Below are 25,428 nucleotides of genomic sequence, written 5' to 3'. Positions count from 1 at the left end.
TATTTTTTAACAGAAAATTAAACTACTTTTTTGAAAATTTCTCTTTTTGATTTAAAAACTCATCTATTTCAGTAGAATAATATTCAAGAAATCATTGTTTTCCAGAAAATTTATGTTTTTAGTTGAAAATGGATTTGTTTGTTTAAAAGTTCAACTATTTTGTTTAAAAATAATCATTTTTAATTAATAACTCAACTACTTGGGTAAAAGTTAAACTAAATTGTTAAATTTTTTATTGAAGGCTTCTGTCTTTGGTTGAAACTTTAACTGCTTAGACCGAAAATCCTTCTTTTTTTGGTTTAAAGTCAATTTTTTCACTGAAAATTCGACTTTTGGCTTGAAAGCTCAACAATCTAAATAAACTTTTACTTCTGTCTTGACTAAAAAATCTTTATTTCTTGAAAATTCCTTTTTTTACATAAATTTAATCTCTTTCGATTGAAATATAAAACTTTGAAACTTTTTTATTGGGAATTTATCTTTTTAGGTTGAAAATTATACTGTTATGTTCAAAATTTAATTACTTTGTTAAAAATTCAAGTATTTTATTTGAAAAGTCATCTTTTACTGTAGAAAAGACATGTTTTGTTTAAAATAAATAAATATTTAAGCACGGCCCTTTAGGCTTTTTTTGTACGTACAGCTTTCTTCTGGGCGAGTTTCTTTTGCCTTTCCCTCTCCTTCTTTTCCTTCTTTTTCTGAGCAGCGGATTTCACAGTACCACTTTCTTGGTCGTCTTCATCCTTTCCTTCATTTTTCTCCACTTTCTTTTCCTTTTCTTTACCCTTTCCTTTTTTCTTGTCATCCTCCTCTGCCTTTGCAACTTCCAGAGCATCCTTCTTTTGTCCAGCATATTCCAATTCTAGTTCAGCCAGGACTTTATCAATATCCTCGTCACTGTCATTACGTTTTTTCTTTCCTGAAAATTAAAAATTCTCACGGACTTCATAGCACAAAAAATATGGAAAAAAAAAGAATTTTCATCCAAAAGAAAGAATTTTTAAACAATAAGGTAAATATTCAAACAAAAACATTAATTTTCTATAAAAAAAATACAATTTTCCATATAAACAGATGAATTTTAACGAAATATTTTAATTTTAAAATAAAATTATGAATCTTCAACTAGATTTAGTAAATCTATTCGTTTGAATTTTTTTAATTAAACAGATGAATTTTCAACTCAAATGATGAATATTTAACTGAAATACTTGCATTTTTAAATAAAAAGATACATTTTTAAACAATAAGATAAATTTTAAAACAAAAAGATTAATTGTCTGCCAAAAAATACAATTTTTCATAAAAATACATGAATTTTAACGAAATATTTGAATTTTAAAATAAAATTATGAATCTTTAACTAGATTTAGTTAATCCATTCGTTTGCATTTTTTTCAATCAAACAGATAAATTTTCAACTCAAATGATGAATATTTAACTAAATTACTTGAATTTTTGAACGAAAATATGAATTTTTAAACATTAAGCATAACTTTCAAACAAAAAGATTAATTTTCTACCAAAAAATTACATGAATTTTTACGAAATATTTGAATTTTCAATCAAAGGACACAAACTTTCAACCAAATGGTTCAATTTTGAAAAAAAAATTATTATTTTTTAACTAAAACAATGCATCTTCATCTGAAATAGTTGAACTCTTAGAAAAAGAAATTTTACTAAAAAGATAAATTATCAACCAAAACTTAAATAATTAAGTTTTAAGTTAAGAAAATTAATGTTCAACCAAAAAAGACCAAGAATTTTCAACTAAAATTATTGAATGTTCAACTGGAATAGTATTTTAATTTTCAATTTAAGAAAAAAAACGTATTAAAAAAAAATTTCTAATAAAATAGCCAATTTTTTAATTAAAGAAATGAATTTTTGATTAAAATGATACATCTTCATTAACAAAAATTTCTTTTCAACAAAAGAGTTAATTTTTCAATCAAGTAAATATATTTCTAATCTGAAAGATGAATTTTCATACAAAAAGAAGAATTTTTCAACAATAAGATAAATTTTCAAACAAAAAAATTAATTTTCTACCAAAAAATACAACTTTTTTAAAAAATACATTGATTTTAACGAAATAATTAAGTTTTCAAATAAAATTGTGAATCTTCGACTAGAAAAATAGAGTTTTAAATCAAAAAGATGAATTTTAAACTAAAATGATGAATATTTAACTGAAATACTTGCATTCTTAAACAAAAAGATAAATTTTCAAATAAAAACATTAATTTTCTAGCAAAAAATACAATTTTTCAACAAAATACATTAATTTTAACGAGATAGTTGAATTTTCAAATAAATTTATAAGTTTTAACTTAAGAAAATCAATTTTCAACCAAAAAAGACCAATTTTCAAATAAATTATTATGAATTTTTCAGTCAAATAATGAATATTCTACCCCCCCCCCAAAAAAAAGAATTTGTCACTAAAATTATGGAATGTTTAACTGAAATACTATTTTAATTTTTAATTTAAGAAAAAAAGTTATTTTCAACTAAAAAAGAAACAAATTTTCTATAAAATAGCTCATTTTTTAACCAAAGAAATGAATTTTTGATTAAAAAGCTGAATCTTCATTAATAAAAAATTGATTTCAAAAAAAGAGTTTATTTTTCAACCAAGTAAATTTATTTCTAACCTGAAAGATAAATTTTCATCCAAAAAGAAGAATTTTTAAAGAATAAGATAAATTTTCAAACAAAAACATTAATTTTCTACCAAAAAATATAATTTTTCATCCAAATACATGAATTTTAACAAAATATTTGAATTTTAAAATAAAATTTTGAATCTGCAACTAGAAATTTTAAATCGAACAGATAAATATTTAACTAAAATACTTGAATTTTTAAACAAAAAGATGAGTTTTTAAACAATAAGTTTTCAAACAAAATTATTAAATTTCTAACGAAAAATACAATTTAAAAAAATTACATGAAATTTTACGAAATATTTGAATTTTCAATCAAAGGACACAAACTTTCAACCAAATAGTTCAATTTTGAAAAAAAAAGATTTTTTTAAACTAAAACAATGAACCTTCATCTGAAATAGTTAAACTCTTAGGAAAAAAGATAAATTGCCAAACAAAACTTAAATAATTAAGTTTTAACTTCAGAAAATGGAATAATTAAATTTTCAGTCAAAAAATGAATATTCTACAAAAAATGAATTTTCAAATAAAATAATGGAATGTTCAACTGGAATAGTATTTTAATTTTCAATTCGAGAAAAAAAAATTATTTTGAACCAAAAAAGAAACAAATGTTCAATAAAATAGCTAATTTTTTAACCAAAGAAATGAATTTTTGATTAAATTGATGAATCTTCAATAAAAAAATTAATTTTCAACAAAAGATTTTATTTTTCAACCAAGCAAATTTACTTCTAAACTGCAAGATGAATTTTCATCCAAAAAGCAGATTTTTTAAACAATGAGATTATCTTTCAAAGAAAAAAATCATTTTTTACAACAAAAAAACTCGATTTTTCACACAAGTAGTTAAGTTTTAGGTAACAAAAATTACGTTTTCATATAAAGAAAAAACAAGTTTTCAATGAAATAGCTGAATTTTTAACAGAAGAAATGAATTTTTAAATAAAATGATGAATATTCAATAAAAAAATTAATTTTCAACAAACGAGTTTACTTTTCAACTAAGTAAACTTTTTTTCGAGTTTGTTTCTAATCTAAGAGATGCATTTTCAACCAAAAAGAAGAATTAAAAAAATCAAATTAAAATTCAAAGAAAAAAATAATTTTCTACGAAAAAAGCAGATTTTATATAAAAAAAGTACTTTTTGAAAAACAAAAATGTGTGAATCTGCAAAGAAATAAATGAATTAAATCAACTAAAATGATGAATCTTCAAGTGGAATAGTTCAATTTTATATCTAACAACTGGATTAATTTTTAACCAATAAGATTAATTTTCTAAAAAAAATAAGAATTTTCCACAAATTACATGACTTTTCAACATCAAAAAAATTAATTTTTGAATAAAAAATATCAATTTTCAACAAAATAGCTGCATTTTCATACAAAAAAGAGAACATTTCAAATAAAAATGAAATAGTTGAATTTTTCGTTGAAAATCTAATTCTTAACAAACAAAAAAATCGGATTTTCAGGAAAATAGTAAAATTTGCTACAGGAAGTTAAATTTTTAGCTTTTAACCTCAACGAAAAATGTATATTATAATTGATAAATCTTTTGAGTATTTTAAATAATATTAAATATTATTTAGAACGAAATTTTTTATTTGGACGATTTTTCACGTAGAACAGTAATTTTGTAAACTTCCTTTCTTCTAAATCTCAGTTTTAATCCATTAAGAAAATTCCCGTTTCTTTCAAGCAGAAAGGATTAACAATAAAAAAAAAATAATCGAATTTTCAAAAAAATAGTTTAACTTTGAACCTACTCAAGTGGATATTTTAATAAAAAAGGCAAATTATTAGTCAAGAAAGAATTTTCAGGAAGATTAAAAAAAATTAAAAAAATAGTTGAATTTTCAAACGAAAAATATGAATTTAAACAAAAAAGGGTTATTTTCAAACAAATAGTTGAATTTTTAATACAAATAGATGAATTTTCAACCATAAAAATTAATTTTCTACCAAAAAAGACAACTTTAACAGAAAATTACATGAATTTTCAGCGAAATAGTTAAATTTTCAACGAAATAGTCCAATTTGTAACCAGGGAAGATTAACTTTTTAAGAAAATGGATTCATTTTATTTTCAGCTTGAAAAATTAATTCTTAGTCAAAAAAAGTAAAAAAAATTTCAACCAAGTTGGTAAATTTTAAACCAATCAAACAAATACAGTTGATTTTCAATAAAAAAATATGTATTTTCAACCAAGAAGATTATTTTTCTCCCAAAAAAGATAAATTCTGGAAAAAAAATAATTTTCTACAAAAAAATGATAATTTTAAACAAAATAGTAAAATTCTCCAGGAAAATATACGCATTTTAAATCAGTTTGAGTTTTAAAAAAACCGTTATTTAAAAAAAAAACTAATTTTTTAAATAAAATAAATGATTTTTTAACTAAAAAAGCTTTAAAATATTAATTTTCAACAATAGAATATGACTTTTTAACAAAATTCTTGAATTTTCAACAAAATAATTAAATTTTAAACCAAAATAGTTGGATTCTGGACAAAAAATATAATATTAGACTTCTAAATGAACAAAAAATCATAAAAAATATGATTTTTCTACAAAAAGATTAAATGTCAATCCAATAAAATTAATATTCTATCCAAAAAGACTAATTTTCAACAAAAAAGTTGAATTTTGTTTCGAAAAAGATGGATGTTATAAATACGAGTTGAATTTTCAAGTAAAGAAAATCAATTTTCGATAAAAAATGAAATTATTAAAATTTTAGTTAAATGAATTAATATTCAACATAAAAAGAATTTTAAAAAAATAGTAGAATACTCAACCAAAACAGATTGTTGAAAACTGGATTAAATTTTTGACAAAAGAGATGAATTTCCAAACTAAAAATAAAAATTTTCGTCAAAATAATTGCATTTTCCATCGAAAAAGATTTTCAGGCGCAAATTTCAAACAAATTGTAGAATTTTCAAGCAAAAAGAGGAATTTCCCAAAAGTCAGTTGAATTTTAAGCCCTTCAATATGAATTATCAAAAAGAAAATTAATTTTAAACCAAATAATTATACTTTCACCAAATTAGTTGACTTTTCAACCCAAAAATTCGAATTTTCAAGAAAATTGACATTTTCAAAGAAAATATATTAATTTTTAACCAATCAGCTGCATTTTTAACCCAGAAGAGATATTTTCGGCGAAGAATAATGAATTTCTAATAAAATTCATGAATTTTGAAGCTAATAGTTAATTTTATAATGAAAAACATGAGTTTTTAGTTTAAAAATTTGATTTTAAACTAAAAGCTAAACGAATTCTCAAAAAAATATTCAAATTTTATAACGAATCAAATAAATCTTCACACAAAAAATGGATTTTTAAGAAAGTAGTTGAACCTAGAAAATTAATTTTGAACAAAAAAAAATTAATTTTAAACAAAAAAAAAACTAATAAAAAAAATACCTAAAGTTTCAACCAAAGATATGGACTCTGAGCTTAAAATATAATGCTCGACTTTTGTATTAAAGAGAATTAAGTTTCAATAAAAAAGAATAATTTTTCCACCGAAATATAATATTCTATCCTAAGGATGAATTTTCTTTCAAAAAGATGAATTTTCAAAAAAATAATCAAATTAAAAAAAAAGATAACTTCTGAATGTAAAATATTAATTTGTACTTTTAAATTAAAAAGAATTAATTATCAACCAAAAAATATAAATTTTCTAACAAAAGTTTCATATTGATTCCAAAGGACAAATATTGAACAAAAAAGTCGAATTTTCAGCAAAATACATTAATTTAAAAAAAATTTAACTAAAAGTTATAAATTCTGAAACAAAAATATAATAGTACACTTTATGCCACAAAAAATTAGGTTTCAGATACAAATAGTTAGATTTTCTTTTTGAGTTCCATGAATAGACTTCACATTTAAGCGAAAAAACTAGAAAAAAGGGGAAAATAGTGTAAAGTCAGCTGTGAATTCCCTAGAAAATAAAATTAAATCAATTTTATGGTACCTTTTTTGCCTTTCTTTGGATCTTGCGCCGGTTGTGGTTTCACATTTTTGCATCGGTCAACACTCGTGGTTTTTTCAGATTCATTTTCACTCTCGTAGGGTGGTTCCTCATCATTTTCATCATCGTCGTCTCCTTCAACATCGAGAAGAGCAAATCCTCCTCTCGCAACTGGAGCTAATAAAAAATAATTAATTTCTTCTAATTTAAATGCTTCTCTAAAAAATTTCAGAAAAATAAAAATTATTTTTATTGCATTCTTTAAATTAAAAGACATATTTTTAAATACAAAAACATACTCGAAAAGATAAATTTTAAACAAAAAAAAAAATGAAAAAAATAAATATTTTGTTTAAATAATTAATTTTCAATCCAGAAAAAGGAAGTTTTCAAGAAAATCGTTAAATTTTGAACGAAATTGATAAATTTTCGATTTAAAAAAAATGGGTTCGAAACAAATGTGTTATAGCTGATATTTCCAACAAATTTTTGTTTTATTTTTTAAACAAAGACAGTTGAACTAAACTAAAAATACTACAAAAAATTGAATTTTGAACTTTTGGAAAACAATTTTTTAAGAAAAAAATGAAATAGCCACATTTTCAGTCCAAAAATAATTCATTTTCAACGCCACAAAAAAGAACGAATTTTTTTAAGCAAAATAGTTAAATTCTTAAGTAAAGAAATTAATTTTTAAAGTAAAATCATGAATCCATTACCAAAAAATGAATTTCTAACCCAATAGATGAATTTTCTACCAAAAAGACAAATTGAAAAAATTGTAAACTAAACAAATTAATTTTTACAGCTAGAAGCTTAAATTTGTCAATCAGAAACTAAATGTTTAGCAAAAAATGGAATAGTTAAATTTCCAGTTAAAAATTTTAAACTTAATAGTTGAATATTTAACAAAAAAATTCAATTTTCAGTTTGAAAAATTAATTTAAAAAAAAACTAATTTTTAACAAAATAGTTCAATTTTTAAGCTAATAAGTTAGTTTTTAACTAAAATAATGAATAATTTCTAATCAAGAAAATGAATTTCTAACCCAAGAATTGAATATTGTTATAAATATAAATGTAAATAAATGTAAATATAGATATAAATGTTTATCAAAAAATATTAATTTTCAACAAAAAAACGAGCAGTTAAATTTTAAGTTAAAAAAAAATGAATTTTCAATCAAATTTTGAATTTTTAAAGAAATTTTAAACCTAACAGTTTAATATTTAACCAAAAAACTGGATTTTCAATCAAGAAGATTAAATTCCTAATTTTTCACAAAAAACGGCAGGAAAATTTTTAGTTAAAAAAAAATAATTTGCAATAAAAAAAACTAATTTTCAATAAAAAAATTAATTCTCAAGCAAAATTTGATTTTTAAAAGGAATTTTTAAAACTAATAGTTTAATAATTAACCAAAGAAATCAATTTTCAAACAAAAAGGTCAATCAGTCACCAAAAAGATTAATATTCTACCATGAAAGACAAGTTTCAACAAAATATAGACATTTTTAATCAAATAGCTAAATTTTCAAGTGAAAAAGATACATTTATTTATCTAAATAATTATATTTTTAAGCAAATAAATTAGTTTTTAACTAAGATAATGAGTCTTCCACCAAAAAAAAATTCTAACCCAAGAGTTGAATTTTCAACCCAAAATATGAATTTTCTAACAGGCACATTAAATGTCTAATTTTCAACAAAACAGTTCAATTTGTAATCAAATAAATATATTTTTAACTAAAATAATGAATCTTTGACCGAGAAAATTAATCTTTAACCGAATAGTTGAATTTTCAACCAAAAAAGATTAACTTTCTACCAGAAAGGACAATTATCAACAATATATATGAATTTTCATTCAAAGAAATAAATTTTCTACCAAAAAAGTGAATTAGTCACCAAGAAAATTAATATTCCACCACAAAAGACAAAGTTTTAAGAAAACACATCATTTTTAAATTGAAAAAGATCGATGTTAAACCAAACATGTACTATTGAAATTTACATTGAAAAAAAATCATTTTTACTAACATAAAAATTTTCAACAAAATAGTTAAATTTCTAAGCAAATAAATTAGTTTTTAACAAAAATCATTAATCTTGAACTAAAACAAAAATTTCTAACCCAAGAGTTGAATTTACAAACCAAAAGATGAATTTTCTATTAAGAATATTAAACGTCTATCAAGAAATATTAATTTTCAACAAAAGGAGAGCAGTAAAATTTGCAATTGAAAAACTTAATTTTCAATAAAAAAAAAACTAATTTTCAATTACCAAAACAAAGTTTTTAAAGGAATTTTAAACCTAATAATTTAATAAGTAACTAAAGAAATTAATTTTCAAACAAAAAGTTCAATAAATCACAAGACAACAAGTTTGAACAAAATACAGAAATTTAAATAGAAAAACTGAATTTTCAAGCAAAGAAGATAAATGCTAAACAAAACATTGAATAGTTGCATTTTCAGTTAAAAAAAATGAATTTTTACCAACCAACAAATAAAAAAAATTCTACAAAATAGTTGAATTGTAAGACAAATAAATTTATTTAAATAATTAACTTTCCAATCAAACAGATGTATTATCAATCCAAAAAATGAATTTTTAACAAAAAAGGCGAATTATTCAATAAAAAAATTTTAACAAAAAAAAAACATTTTCTACAAAATAGTTAATTTTTGAGAAAAATTAATTAATTCCTACCGAAAACAATGAATCTTTAATTTGAAAAAAAAAACAATTTTTAACCTAATAGTTGAATTTTCGACCCAAAAGAACAATTTTCAACAAAATAGTTAAATTTTCAACCAAACAGATAAATTTTTGGTCAAAGTAATGCATTTTTAACCAAAAAAAATGTGAATTGATCACCAAAAAGTTCGAACAAACACAAAATAGTGGAAATTTGGAGTTAAAAAAATAAATAATTTTTACAAACCAAAAAAAAATATATTTTCAAGAATATAGTTGAATTGTGGGAAAAATTGATTAACTTTGAACTAAAATAAGGAACCTTTAACGAAAAAAAATTCATTTTTACCCTAAGAGATATTCTACCACAAAAGACAAAGTTTCAACAAATTACATAATTCTTATTGAAGAAGATAAATATTAAACTAACTATGGATTAGTTAAATAATAAGAAATAATCTTTACTAACAAAACATTTTTTTAACGATTTAGTTAATTTTTTAAGCAAAAAATTAGTTTTTAACTAACAAAATGAATCTTAAACAACAAAAAATGAATTTTTAATCCGATATTTGAATTTTCAACCCAATAGAATAATTTTCTAACAGAAAAGATAAGTTTTCAACAAAATGGTTAAATTTTTAGTTAATTAAATTAATTTTCAATGAAACAAACTAATTTTTAGTTAATGATATGGAATTTTTAAAGGAATTTTAAACCTAATAATTTAATAAGTAACTAAAGAAATTAATTTTCAAACAAAAAGTTAAATAAATTACAAGACACCAAGTTTGAGCAAAATACAGAAATTTTAATCAAATACTTGAATTTTCAAGTGAAGAAGATAAATGTTAAACCAAACATGGAATAGTCCAAATTTTCAGTTAAAAAAAAAAGAATGATTGCCAACCAAAAATTGAAACAATTTTCAAAAAATAGTTGAATTGTAAGGCAGATAAATTAATTTTAAGCTAAAATGATGGATCTTTAACCAACAAAATTAATTTTTAACCCAATAGGTGAATTTATAACCCAAATATCAGTTTTTACCAGAAAAGACCAATTTTCAGCAAAATAATTAAATTTCCAAACAAACAATTGAATAAAGTTTCATCAAAATACATAATTTTTAAATTGAAGAAGATAAATCTTAAGCTAACTATGAAATAGTTCAATATTCAATAAAAAAATGTTTACAAGAAACAAAAAAAAACAATTTTCTACAAAATAATTACATTTTTAGGCAAATTAATTAATTTTTAACGAAAACTATAAATCTTTACCCAAAAAAATGAATTTTTTACCCGATAGTGGAATTTTCAATTCAAAAGAACAATCTTCTACCAAAACAAATAAATTTTCAACCAAATAAATTAAATTGTAAGCAAAGTAACGCATTTTCAGCACAATTATCAGGCAAATCAATTAATTTTGAACTAAAATAATGAATCTTTAACGAAAAAAATTAATTTTCAACCCAATAGATGACATTTTAACCAAAAAGATCAGTTTTCTACCAGAAAAGACAAAATTTCAACAAAATAGTAAAATTTTCAACCAAACAGATGAATTTTTAATTCATAAAAGGCGAATTAGTCACCGAGAAGATTAATATTCAACCACAAAAGACAATGATCCAACAAAATACATCATTTTCAAACTGAAGAAGATAAATTTGAAGCTGGATAGAGAATAATAAAATATTACCAAAAAATTTTACGAACAAAAAATAAACAATTTACTACAAAAAAGTTAATTTTTTTTGCAAATTAATTAATTTTCAACGAAAACAATAAATTTTTAACCAAAAAAAAAAACATTTTTTACCCAATAGTTAAATTTTTAATCCAAAAGATCAATTGTCGATCAGAAAATATAAATTTTCAACAAAATAGTCAAGTTTTCGTCTAAACATATAAATTTTTAATAAAAAACGGCTAATTAGTCACCGAGAAGATTAATTTTCTATCACAAAAAACAAAGTTTCAACAAAATAAATCATTTTTAAATTGAAGAAGGTACATGTTAAACTAACTATGGAATAGTTAAATATTCAATGAAAAACAATATTTTTTCAACAACAAAAAAAACAAACAATTTTCTACAAAATAGTTCATTTTTTAGACAAATTAATTAATTTTTAGCGAAAAAATGAATTTTTTACCCAATAGTTTAATTTTAAATCCAAAAGATCAATTTTTTACCAGAAAAGACAAATTTTTAACAAAATAATTAAATTTCCAATCAAAATACGTTTTAAATTGAAGAAGATAAATTTTGAACTAACAATGGATTAGCTAAATATTCAATAAGAAATAATAATTTTTACCAACAAAAAAAGAACAATTTTCTACAAAATAGTTAAATTTTTAGGCAAATTAATTAATTCTTAGCGAAAACAATGAATCTTTAACAAACAAAAAAATGCATTTTTTACTCAACAGTTGAATTTTCAATCCAAAAGAACAATTTTCTACCAAAAAGGATAAATTGCCAACAAAATAGTTAAATTTCCAACCAAACAGATGGAAATTTAATCAAAGTAATGCATTTTTAGCATAAAAGGTGAATTAATCACCGAGCCACAAAAGACAAAGTTTCATCCAATAACATAATTTTTAAATTGTAAAAGATAAATTTTAAGCTAACTAGGAAATAGTTAAATATTCAATAAAAAAATTTACAAAAAAAAACAATTTTCTACGAAATAGTTAAATTTGTAGGCAAATTAATTAATTTTTTAACGAAAACAATGTATTTTTTAACAGTAAAAAATGAATTTTTACCCAATAGTTGAATTTTCAAACCAAATGAACGATTTTCTATCAGAAAAGACAAATTTTTAACAAAATAATTAAATTTCCAATCAAACAGATGAATTTTAAATTAAAGAAATGAATTTTCAATAAAAAAAGGAGAATTAGTCGCTGAGAAGATTAATATTCTACAACAAAAGACATAATTTTTAAATTGAAGAAGATCAATGTTAAGCTAGATATACAATAATTAAATGTTAACAAAAAAATTGCAAAAAAAAACAATTTACTATAAAATAGTTCAATTTTTTGACAAAATAATTAATTTTTACTGAAAACAATAAATCTTTAACCAAAAAATGAATTTTTTATCCAAAAGATCAATTTTCTGCCAGAAAAGATAAATTTTCAATAAAGTATTTAAATTGTCAACTAAACATATGAATTTTGTATCAAAAAGGGCGAATTACTCACCGAGAAGAATAATATTCTACCACAAAAGAGAAAGTTTCATCCAATTACATAATTTTTTAATTGAAGAAAATACATGTTAAACTAACTATGAAATAGTTGAATATTCAATAAAAAAAAAACATTTTTACAAAATAGAAAAAACAATTTTCTGCAAAATAGTTAAATTATTAGGCAAGTAACTAATTTTCAACAAAAACAAAAAATCTTTAACCAAAAAAATGCATTTTTTACCCATTAGTTGAATTTTCAAACCAAATGAACGATTTTCTATCAGAAAAGACAAATTTCTAACAAAATAATTAAATTTCCAATCAAACAAATGAATTTTGAATGAAAGAAATGAATTTTCAATAAAAAAAGGCGAATTAGTCACCGTGACGATTAATATTCTACCACTAAAGACAAAGTTTAAAAAAATACATAATTTTTAAATTGAAGAAGATAAATGTTAAACTAGATATAAAATAATAAAAATAATTTTTAAAAATTTACCAAAAAACTAACCAATTTACTACAAAATAGTTAAATTTTTTGGCAAAATAATTATTTTTTACCGAAAACAATAGATCTTTAACAAACAAAAATAAAATTTCAACCCAAAAGATCAATTTTCTACCAGAAAAGATAGATTTTAAACAAAATAATTAAATTGTTTACCAAACAGATAAATTTTTAATCAAAGAAATGAATTTTCGAAAAAAAGGCAATTTAGTCACCGAGAAGATTATTATTCTACCACAAAAGACAAAGTTTTAATAAAATACATCATTTTTAAATTAAAGAAGATCAATTTTAAATTAACTATAGAATAGTTAAATATTCAATAAATTTTTTTTTTACCAACAAACATTTTTTTCAACAAAATCGTTAATTTTTTAAGCAAATAAATTAGTTTTTAACTAACGTAATGAATCTTTAACAAAAAAAAATTAATTTTAACCCAAAAGATCAATTGTATACCAGAAAAGATCAATTTTCAACAAAAAAGATGAATTAATCACCAAAAAGTTCGACTACACACGAAATAGTAAATTTTTTATTTGAAAAAAAAGCAACTCACGACCAAAAAAAAAAGGTGTCAACAAAATAGTTTAATTTTAAACAAACAAAAAATTGGTTTCAATATCCTAAGACCCACGTAAAATTAAAAGTTTGTCGTAAGTTTTGATTCTCAAGACTATTATTTAAATGTAAATATAGAAACGCAGTTGATTTAATAGAATACTTTTTTTTTTAAACTTCAAAAATACTTTAATTTTTAAATACCTTTATTTCCTTTCGCAGGTTTGGCCTTTTCAGCCGTAAAATCATCCTCAGACTCCGAAGCTTTCCTCCCTTTATTTTTCCCTTTCGCCTTTCCCTTCTTCTCCTCCACTTCCTCCTCAGAATCAACCTTCTTTCCCTTCTTTCCTTTACTTTTTCCCTTCACAGATTCTTCCTCATCTTCAGAAGCCTCAGAATCCACATTCTTTTTACCCTTTTTTGATTTTCCTTTTGGCTTCTTTGCATCCAAATCAGAATCATCAGACTCCACTTGCTTCTTTCCCTTTTTACTCTTTTTTCCCTTCGGCTTTTGATCCTCCTCCTCTTCATCCTCACTATCATCGTGACCCTTCTTTCCCTTCTTATTTTTCTTTGCCTTCTGTCTTGGTTCCTCATCCTCATCCTCACTCTCTTCCTGATTTTTTTTTCCTTTTTTTCGATTTTTTTGCTTTGCCTTCGAGATTTCAGCCTCGGAATCTGAACATCCTTCTAGGTTTGGCGCCGAGGAACCTTTCCTCCCTTTCGATTTCACTGCTGAATCAATTTCCTCGTCTGAGTCTTCGGCACCTTTTTTAGACTTCTTATCTTTTTTCGCCGGTTTTTTATCAACTTTTAAATCGCCCAGTTCTTCCGTTATTTCGTCAATATCGTCGCCCTTTTTCTTCTTCTTGTCCTTTGCTTTCGATTTTGACTTTGCTGACTCATTGTTGACTTGTTCCTCAATTTCGAAGTCGCTGTCACTGCAATTTTTACAGTTTCTAACATTATTTTTGCTAAAAAAAAAATGTGCTGGGTGGGAATTCGGCGAACGATTTAAGACTTTTGGTCAACTAAAAATAAAATATTCATATTTTCGGCAAAGCTAAAAAAATCTATTTTAATTCATGACGTTCATTCTGTACATCCTTCAACAGAACAGAGCAAAAGATTAAAAAATAAATGAATTTTTAAAAAATACTTAAATTTTCCACGAAAAAAAAACATCAATTATTTACAAAAAATGGAATAGTTAAACTTATAGTTGAAAATACTAATTTTGAACAAAAAAAAAACGGATCTTAAATCAAATAGTTCAATTTTCAACCAATTATAAATCTTCTACTGAAATAGTTATATTTTTAACCAAAAAGGTGAATTTTCAACTAAAATGATTATTATTTAACTGAAACGCTTGAATTTTTTACCAAAATGATGAATTTTTAAACAAAATAATGAATTTTAAACTAAAATGATTATTATTTAATTAAAGAACTTGAATTTTTACCAAAATGATTAATTTTTAAACAAAAAGATGATTAAAAAAAAAAGATTATTATTTAATTAAAACACTTGAATGTTGACCAAAATCTTAAATTTTTAAAGAAGAAAATGAATTTTTAAACAAAATAATGCATTTTAACCTAAAAAGATTATTATTTAACTAAAAGGCCTGAATTTTTACCAAAATCTTAAATTTTTAAACAAGAAAATGAATTTTTAAACAAAATAATTAATTTTACACTAGAATGATTATTACTGAACTAAAAGACTTGAATTTTTACCAAAATGATGAATTTTTAAACAAGAAGATTAATTTTTAAACAAAAAGAGGAATTTTCAACTAAAATGACTATTATTTAACTGAAACGCTTGAATTTTTACCAAAATGATGAATTTTTAAACAAAAAGATGATTTTTCAACCAAAATGATTAATATTTAACTGAAACACTTAAATTTTTACCAAAATCTTAGATTTTTAAAAAAGAAAACGAATTTTGAAACAAAATAATGAATTTTAAACTAAAATGGTTATTATTTGACTAGAAGACTTGAATTTTTACCAAGATCTTGAATTTTTAAACAAGAAGATTAATTTTTAAACAAAAAGATGATTTTTAAGCTAAAATGATTATTATTTAATAATAATCATTTTAGTTTAACAATCATCTTTTTGTTTAAAAATTAATCTTCATGTATAAAAATTCAAGTCTTTTAGTTAAATTTTAACTAAAAGAGTTAAATTATTTACCAAAAGAATGAATTTTTAAACAAGAAGATTAATTTTTAAACAAAAATACGATTTTTAAACTAAAATTATTATTATTTAACTGAAACACGTGAATTTTGACCAAAATCTTTAATTTTTAAACAAGAAGATTAATTTTTAAACAAAAAGATGATATTTCAACCAAAATGATTATTATTAAGCTGAAACTCTTGAATTGTGACCAAAATCTTAAATTTTTAAACAAGAAAATGAATTTTTAAACAACATAATGAATTTTAAACTACAATGATTATTATTTAACTAAAAGACGTGAATTTTTACCGAAATCTTAAATTTTTAAACAAAATAATCATTTTTAAACTACAATGATTATTATTTAACTAAAAGACTTGAATTTTTACCAAAATCTTGAATGTTTAAACAAGAAGATTAATTTTTCAACAAAAAGAGGAATTTTTAACTAAAATGATTATTATTTAATTGAAACACTTTAATTTTGACCAAAATCTTAAATTTTTACTAAAATCTTAAATTTTTATACAAAAAAATGAATTTTTAAACAAAATAATTAATTTTTAATTATAATGATTATTATTGAACTAAAAGACTTCAATTTTTACCAAAATGATGAATTTTTAAACAAGAAAATTAATTTTTAAACAAAAAGATGATTTTTCAATCAAAATGTTTATTATTTAACTGAAACACTTACATTTTTTAACAAGAAAATAAAATTTTAAACAAAATAATGAATTTTTAAACTAAAATGACTATTAATTAATTGAAACACTTGAATTTTGACCAAAATCAAAAATTTTTTAAAAAGAAAATGAATTTTTAAACAAAATAATGAATTTACCCTAAAATGATTATTATTTAACTAAAAGACTTGAATTTTTACCAAAATCTTACACTTTTAAAGAAGAAAATGAATTTTTAAACAAAATAATACACTTTAAACTAAAATGATTATTATTTAACTGAAACGCTTGAATTTTTTACCAAAATGATGAATTTTTAAACAAAATAATGAATTTTAAACTAAAATGATTATTATTTAATTAAAACACTTGAATTTTCACCAAAATCTGGAATTTTGACTAAAATCTTAAATTTTTAAACAAGAAAATGAATTTTTAAAAAAAATAATTAATTTTAAAATAAATTATTATTATTTAACTAAAAGACTTGAATTTTTAAACAAGAAAAAAGATTTGTAAACAAGAAAATGAATTTTAAACTAAAAGACTTGAATTTTTACCAAAATAATGAACTTTTAAACAAGAAGATTAATTTTAAAAAAATATGATTTTTCAACTAAAATGATTATTATTTAACTTAAACACTCGAATTTTGACTAAAATGATGAATTTTTAAACAAGAAAATTCATTTTTAAACAAAAAGATTATTTTTCTTAACAAAAAATACAATTTTTCAACAAAACATATTAACAGATTTGGGGTTGAAAACTGTGTATTCCGGATGAAATAGGGGAATGAACCTTTTTTATTGTCCTTGGATATTAGATGGAACCATTCTACAGCATGAAATTTTAGGTCTGGAATAATTTTCTATCTTAAAACTCAAAAATTGTAAAAAGTTAAATTAAAAATGTTTGAAATTGGAAATTTTTCAATTTTCACAATTAAAAATGATAAATGATGAAAGTATTAGGTTTTCGAATAAAAAATATTGTAATTTGTATAATTTAAACTTGAAACTTCATCAATTTGAAAGATTTAGAATTATATAAATAATTATGATATATTATAAATAAATAATAATAATTTTAAATCTTGAAAATTGAAGTTATTAATTTGTATAATTCACAATTAAAAGTTCTGTAATTTTAATGGTTCAGATTAGAAAGTTCTTAAATTTTTAAGATTTATAATTGAAAACTCTGGAAGATTGATCTTCAAAATTATCCAAATTAAAAAAATTGTATTGATACATATTTTAAATTATAACTCTTCAAAATTGCCGAGCTTTAAGTTGCAAAATCCTTCAAATTGAAGAGATTTAATCAGGATGATTTACAGTTTTAAAATTTTTAACATTTAAACTGCCAACCATTCAAATAGAAGAATTTCCAATTGGAAATCTTCAAAATTGTAGAATAATCAATTATAAATCTTTAAAATAGAAGAGTTTATAATTTTTTAATTATACAAGTATTGAAATTTACAATGAAAAATATTGTAATTTTGATGATTTACGTTCGAAATTTATTAAATTTGAAAGATTTAGAATTTTTATCCATAGATCCTTAAAATTGAAAAGTCTTTCAAGTTGTAGAATTTTAAATAGTAAATTTTAAAAATAGAAGATTTTTTAATTTTTGAGCATTTATAATTAAAAATATTATGCAAGTGTTAATATTTACAATTAAAAATCTTGTATTTTTGATCATTTACATTTGAAACTTCTTCAATTTGCGGGTTTAGAATTGAAAACTCGACTTTTTATTTTCAAAATCATCAAAATTTTAATTTTGTATTGATATAATGTCAAAATTGAAAAATTTTCAATTGTAACTGTTCAAAATTGTCAAACTTCAAGTTGTAAATCTTTTAGATTGAAGGATCGAAATTTCTTCAATTAAAAATTTGGTAATTTTTATGATTTACATTTGAAATTTCATCAATTTTTAAGATTTGAAATTGAAATCTCTTGACTTTGGACTTTCAAAATAATCACAATTTAAGCATTTTTACGCATTATATCTGGTATGTATTTAAAATTGAAGAATTTTATAGTGCAAATTGTTAAAACTGATATTTTTTAAATTTCGAATCTTCAAAATCTCATCATTTGTAAGATTTAGAATTAAAACTCTGGAAGTTTGATTGCAAAAATGAACAAAATCATCATAATTTAAGAATTTATAATTGTAAATCTTTCAAATTCGAAAGTTTTTTATTTTAATAATGCTCAACTATAAATTATGCAAATTTTAATTGTAGAATATTCAATTCTGAATATTGAAAATAGAAGTTTTGAATTTTACAATTTTAAAATTATGGAAGGTTTAAGCTTAACAATTCAAAATTTTTTAATTCTGACGATTTACATTTTAATCTTTATCAATTCTCAAGTTTTAAAATTGAAAACTGGAATTTTGATCTTCAGAATCGTACAAATTAAACAATCTTGTATTAATACGCATTTAAAATTGAAGTTTTCAACTGAAACTCTTCAAAATTGTCCAGCTTTAAGTTGTAAATATTTAAAATTGAAGTTTTTAATTCTGAAAATTTTCAATAAAAAATTATGCAAGATTTATGATGAATAATATTGTATTTTTAATGACTTAAGTTCGAAATTTTTTAATTTGAAAGATTAGGAATTACAAACTTTACATTTTATCTTCAAAATCATCCAAATTAAAAAATTTTTATTTATAAAATTCTAAAATTGAAGAATTTTCAATCGTAACTCTTCAAAATTTTTCAGCTTCAAATTTTAAATGTTTAAAATTGAAGTTTTAAATTTTGTGTCTTAAAATAAAAAAATTAAATTAAATTTGAAGTTTTTAGTTTTTACAATTAAATTTTTTGTAGTTTTTAAACATAAAATCGTTTAAATTAAACATTTTTCCACGATAAATCTTCAAAATTGTAGAATATTACTTTATAAATATTGAAAATAGACTTTCATAACTTAAACTTTTAAAATTGTCAACTTTTTAAGCTTAACAATGAAAAATGCTGTAATTTTTACGATTTACATTTGAAGCTTTATCAATAATCAAGTTTTAAAATTGGAAACTTGAATTTCGATTGTCACAATCATACAATTTAAACAATTTTATATTAATACGCATTTAAAATTGAAGTTTTCAAATGTAACTCTTCAAAATTGTCAGGCTTCAGATTGTAAATATTTATAATTGAAGTTTTAAATTTTTTAATTTAAAATAAAAAGTGATACCAGATTTATAATGAAAAATATTGTATTTTTAAAGATTTATGTTCGAATTTTTTTCAACTTGAAAGATTTATAATTGAAAACTTGACTTTTTATTTTCAAAATCACCCAAATTTAAGAATTTTAATTTATAAAATTCTAAAATTAAAGAGTTTTCAATTGTAACTCTTCAAAATTAAAGAGTTTTAAGTTTTAAATCTTTAATTTTAAAGGTATTTTAATTTTGACACTTTACAATTTAAAATGTAATTTTTAAATTACAAGTCGCTCCAAATGAAGAATTTTCAATTGTAAATCTTCAAAATTGTAAAATATTTAATTATAAATCTTAGAAATAAAACATTTTTTAATTCTGAAAATGTACAAAAAATTCTGCAAGTGTCAAGATTTACCATTAAAAAGCTTGTAATTTTGACGATTTACCTTCGAAATTTTTTCAATTGCTAAGATTTAGAATTGAAAATTTGATTTTTTATCTTCAAAATTAACATTCAAACTGTCATTTTAAATTATACATTTTAAAAATATTTAATCGAAAATCTTTAAGATAGATCTATTTCACAAAGATGTTTCAAATTTTTACAGAACCGGTAATCATTGAAAAAACCCAGATAAAACCGGATAAAACTCAAGAAAACTTGTAACGCGCGAAGCCCGCGCTAATTGTTTTTGACGAATTTCAATTGCAAATGCAGTTCCACTTAAAAGCTCCAACATTTGAGAAAATCTAAATATACACCAGAATCCACAAAAACAATTTCCAATCTCGATTTTTAGGTAAAGTTTTGAATTTATTTCACAAAAAACGGATTATTAACATAACCTAAAAAAGCCACGCTACTCCAAAATTTGCCAAAATAATGTTAATTGTGTTAAACTAAAGAAACTTAATTACCAAACAATTAACTTTTAATAAAAAAAACACTCAATTTTCAACATTTATCAGATTGTTTTGTAAAATCTTTTAATCCAAACACAAAACTTGCTCAAAAAGCTTTAAATCCTTAAAAAACTGTACTTCTCAAAGAATCATCAATTGAAATTTAGAGAGAAAATATCTTAGTGACACCAGAAACTAAAATATTCACTATTTTTTTAAAGCCTGGACAATAAAATAAAAAGTTCGCGAATTTATGATAGAACATAACCTATAAGTGCCAGATGGGAAGTGTTGCATCACTAAACGAAGAGAACTTTTTAGAATCCCATTGTATGTATTAGTAATAATATTCACAAGATGTTGAAAATTGACCAAAAAAATTGATGGAAATTGGAAAATAAATAAGAGTGTCCTTCAAGACGTGGTATAACGTAAGAGCGTAGAGCAATCTGTCTGAAAATAAACTTACACTTCATCGTCCTTGTCAGTACGCTTTCCTTTTTTTGCCTTTCCCATCTTTCACTTCACAAACTTTTATTATATTTCACCACTTTTTGCGCGTAAAATAATCCACGATCGCGAGATCCTGCAACATGAGAATTAAAATTCAAACTTTGGAAAATTGACGGCTATCACCGGTTATTCTTCACCACTATTCGAATGTCACGAAGCTGCTCACTTCTTGGAACTTCGTCTCGCACTCGCAGTGTAGCCAATATTGTAAAATGGTGGAGAATACCAGTCGCTAAGTGGCGCTAGCTTCGGTGGTCAAAGTGCCGCGAAAATTCAAACGGGAAAAACGAGAAGTATCTTTTTTTTATACAAATTAATCGTCAAAGTTTATATTTTATTCTTAAAATAAGGTAAAGGTTAAATTATTTAGTTTTAAAATGAAAAATATTTTTTATACTGGTAATTTTTTCTCACACATTTTTAAATTTAAGAAATATAACATTATTTATGGCGAAAATTATCAAATGTCATAGTCTTGGATTAAAAATTAGTCTTTTTGGCTTAAATATGTAAAAATTTTGTTTCTTTGTTTCTTTCTTGACAGAAAAATCTTTTTGGTTTAAAATTAAACCGTTTTGTTTGAAATTTGTCTTTTAGAGTTCAATTTCACTGTTTAACTATTTCATTTTTGTTTACAAATTTATCTTTATTATTTAAAACTTTTATTTTTTTTCTGTCTTCTTTGTTTAAATTTAAGGGTTTTTAATAAAAAAATGTTATATATTTTAGTTTAAATATTGACTATTACATGTTTTTGTGAGAATTCATTTTTTTAATGAAAATACAATTATTTGTTTGAAAGTTAGTATACTTCGTTAACAACTATGTTTTTCAATCATTCTTTTTTTTTAATAAAAGTCAAACTTTTTAGTTCAAAAATAATATTTTTTTTTGTTGATAAACTGAAGGCTCAACTGTCCCATTTTTGTTTGGAAATTTATCTTTTTAGTCCAAAATTCAATTCTGCAGTTAAAAATTTAATTTTTTTAGATAATTTATCTTTTTGGATTAACTATTAAACAATTTGGTTGAATTTTATTATTTTTTGATAAAAAAAAATGTTTTGTGTGAAAAACTCAACCGTTTATGAAAAATTAATCTTTTTTTGGTAAAGAATGTTTCTTTTTGTTTAAACATTGGTTTTTTAGCTTAAAAATTAATTTTCCTCGATAATAATTTTAAAATTTTACTTTTACTCGAAAATTAATTTTTTTTCAGTTAAAAATTTATTTTCTTCCGTTGAAAATTCAAGTTTTTGTAGAAAATTCGTCTCTTTAGCTAGAATATTTTACAATTTAGATGCATTTTTTTCTTGCTTGACAGAAAAATCTTTCGAGTTTAAAATTTTGACCTTTTTTTGACAAAAATCGTCTTTCTTAGTTAAAATATTAACCATTACATTTTTTGAGTATTTAACGTTTTTTGATGAAAATGTACGGTTGAAAGTTATACTACTGTGAAAAACTTTTTTTTAAATATTGTTCGCTTTGGTTTAAAATCGATATTTTTTAGTTCAAATTCAACTAGTTGTTTGAAAGATAATTAAATTATTTATCTAATCAATTTATAATAATTTAATTAAGTGTAATACTGATTAATTGGTTTAATTAATTTTATTTTCATTTTTAAATTAATCTATTTAAAATTAATTTTTTTAATTACGAAATTAACTAACTTTTTGAACATTTCTTTTTTTTTTATGTTACTTTCTTTTTACTGATAATTTGACTATCTCATTTTTAGTTAAAAATTAATCTTTTTTAGTCGAAAATTAATTTCGTTAATTAAAAAGTGAGTGGTAGAAAATTCTTCTTTTTGTTTGAATATTGATCTTTTTAGTTGAAAATTCGTTGGTTTGTGGATAAAAATTAAATTGAGCCATTTTTGGTTTAAAATATATCTTTTTTAATTCAAAATTCAACTAGTTGGTTGAAAGATATTTTAGTTCATTTAAGAATTTATTTAAATTAATATTAGTTAAATATAATAATTAATTTAATTAAATACCATTTTTTAATTAATTTATTTAAAATAATTATTTTGGTTGAAAGTTTAATTAATTTGTTGAAAGTTTTTTCGAGTTAAAAATTAATTGTGTTAAATGGCAATTTTACCATCCTATTTTTAGTTTAAAATTGATTTTTTTTCTTTGAAAAATAAACTATTCGCTTGAAAATTCATGTTTTTTATTGAAAATTTAAATTTTTAGTAGAAAATTAATCTTTTTAGTTAGAAATGCAACTTTTTGTTGAAAAGTCATTTGCTTGGTTAGTTGGAATTTCCTATTTTCATTGAAAAGTAATTTTTATTACTAAAAATTTAACTAATCTACTATATGTTCGGAATGTTTCTTTAATTATTTCTTTTTTTTTAATTTTTCTAAATTTAGAGAATTTCAAATTAAACCTAAAAAATATTTCGTATTGAAAAGCTTAAAAATTAGCAATTCCAAAAATTTAATCATAGCGTTCTAGTTTTCCATTCTTTTTTTTTTTAATTTGCAATGTTCTCCAAATTACCCGATTTTTAGTTTTAGATGTTAAAAAATTAATAATTTAAAAGCGAAAAATATTTTATTAAAAACTTCCAAGAATGCATAATAATTCGGAATGAAGTGCCAAAGGTTAATTGATTTGAAATTCAAATGTATAAAATAAATCGTTATAATTTTAAAGTTTTTATCAATTTCAATTTTTTAATTAAAGTTGAAATGGTTGAATTTTGAAGATATATGAAAATATGAAAAAATTTTATTTTGAAAATATTTAAATTGATTCAAAATAATTGAAATTTTTAAGTGTTTTAGTATAAAAAAAGTTGTAATGTTACAATTCCTGGTGCCTAGAAATAATTTAATTTCAAATAAAATAATGCTTCTCATTGCAAATGTCTTTTTATTCTTAACGTTTTTTTTTTATAATAATTTAATTTTGAAGATTTAAAGTTGAAAACTTTTTTATTTGAAAAGGTCTTATATACTGAAGGTATTTAAAAGAAAAAATGCAGTTTTTGCAAACTAAAAATTCCACAAATTCGAAAAAATTTATTTTTTGTTTGACCTTTCTTACCGAGCGCTATATGTTGTTGAGCAATAGTAATAATTAGTTATAATTAGTTTGAAACGTTGAGGATTAAGCAATGAAAAATTTACATATTTTAAATCTAAAATTTTCAAATTCAAGCTTTGGAAACAGAATCATTTTTAAGACGTCTTAATAATAAAACTGTTTAAAAATTAAGGATCTTAAAGGCACATTTCAAATTGAAAAATTAAATAAATCAATAATTTCAATCTCAAAACATTTACAAACATTAAACAATGCTAAAAATAAGAAATTACCTCTTATAAAAAACATTTTTTTCAACAAAAATGTCATCCCTTTCTTTAATTTTAATATAATGTAAACTAAAATTTAAAAAATAAAAAATTATCCTGTTTACGTGCAGACAAAAAATAAGAAACGACAAGTTTCTTTCTTCTAACTAAACGAAAATGTTAAAAATAGATTGAAAATAAAAATTCTCTGTTGCAATTCTGAAAACAATTAAATACTAAAATGTTTCACTCTTCTAATTGAATAAATAAAAAATTTCCCTTTTTCGATTAAAAAAAGATTGAAAATGAAAAAATTCCTCCATTTTTATTTTAAATGAAAAGTCAAAATTAGCGAATTTAAACAAATAGTTGAATTTTCACTTAAAGAAGATACATTCTCCACCAAAAGTTGTACGTATAAGAAATTAAATTTATGTAAAAAAAATTAATAAAAAAAACGGATTAAAAAATATTACGAATTTACAATTTAATACACGAATTTTTAAAATAGTTAGTTAAATTTTGAGCTTAAAAAAGATGATGGTTAAGTCAATTTTAAGCCAAGAAGGTGAATTTTAATTAAATTTTTAACTCTTTCAATCAAGAACTTGAATTTTCAAACAAACAAAAATTAAATATCTTAAACAAAAAATTAACTTTAAATAAATTCGTTCATTCCTTAACAAAATAGGTAGATTTTCAACCATAAAATAAGGATACTCAACAAAAAATTTAATAGTTGATATTTCTACAAAACACGATTTTAATTTTTAATTAAAAACATTCTGCCAAAAAAGACGAATATTCAACTAAACATTTGAATTCTCAAATAAAACATACATTTCAAAGAAAAATTATAATTTTCATTTAAGATAACTCATTTTTTAACCAAATTTTTAACTCAAGAGTAGAATTCGAAGAGAAGAAAGTAATTC

General features: G+C 21.5%; 1 protein-coding gene across 1 annotated transcript in view; it reads right to left on the bottom strand.

Moving 5' to 3' along the window:
• Window positions 1-21,349, bottom strand: part of LOC117173744 (eukaryotic translation initiation factor 5B) — a 481,426-nt gene extending 460,077 nt beyond the window's left edge. Inside the window, exons 1-4 of the mRNA XM_033362384.1 lie at window positions 21,134-21,349; window positions 13,869-14,605; window positions 6,672-6,845; window positions 642-919 (exon numbers count right to left, since the gene is read on the bottom strand). Coding sequence (XP_033218275.1) covers window positions 642-919; window positions 6,672-6,845; window positions 13,869-14,605; window positions 21,134-21,180 — 1,236 coding nt within the window. The 5' untranslated portion in view covers window positions 21,181-21,349. The remainder of the gene's footprint in view (window positions 1-641; window positions 920-6,671; window positions 6,846-13,868; window positions 14,606-21,133) is intronic.
• Between the last annotated feature and the right edge of the window lie 4,079 nt (window positions 21,350-25,428).

Source organism: Belonocnema kinseyi, chromosome 5 (assembly GCF_010883055.1).
Source record: "Belonocnema kinseyi isolate 2016_QV_RU_SX_M_011 chromosome 5, B_treatae_v1, whole genome shotgun sequence".
NCBI classification, from domain to species: domain Eukaryota; kingdom Metazoa; phylum Arthropoda; class Insecta; order Hymenoptera; family Cynipidae; genus Belonocnema; species Belonocnema kinseyi.
Note: the sequence above shows the minus strand (reverse complement) of the source record. Positions and strands in the feature narration are given on the sequence as shown.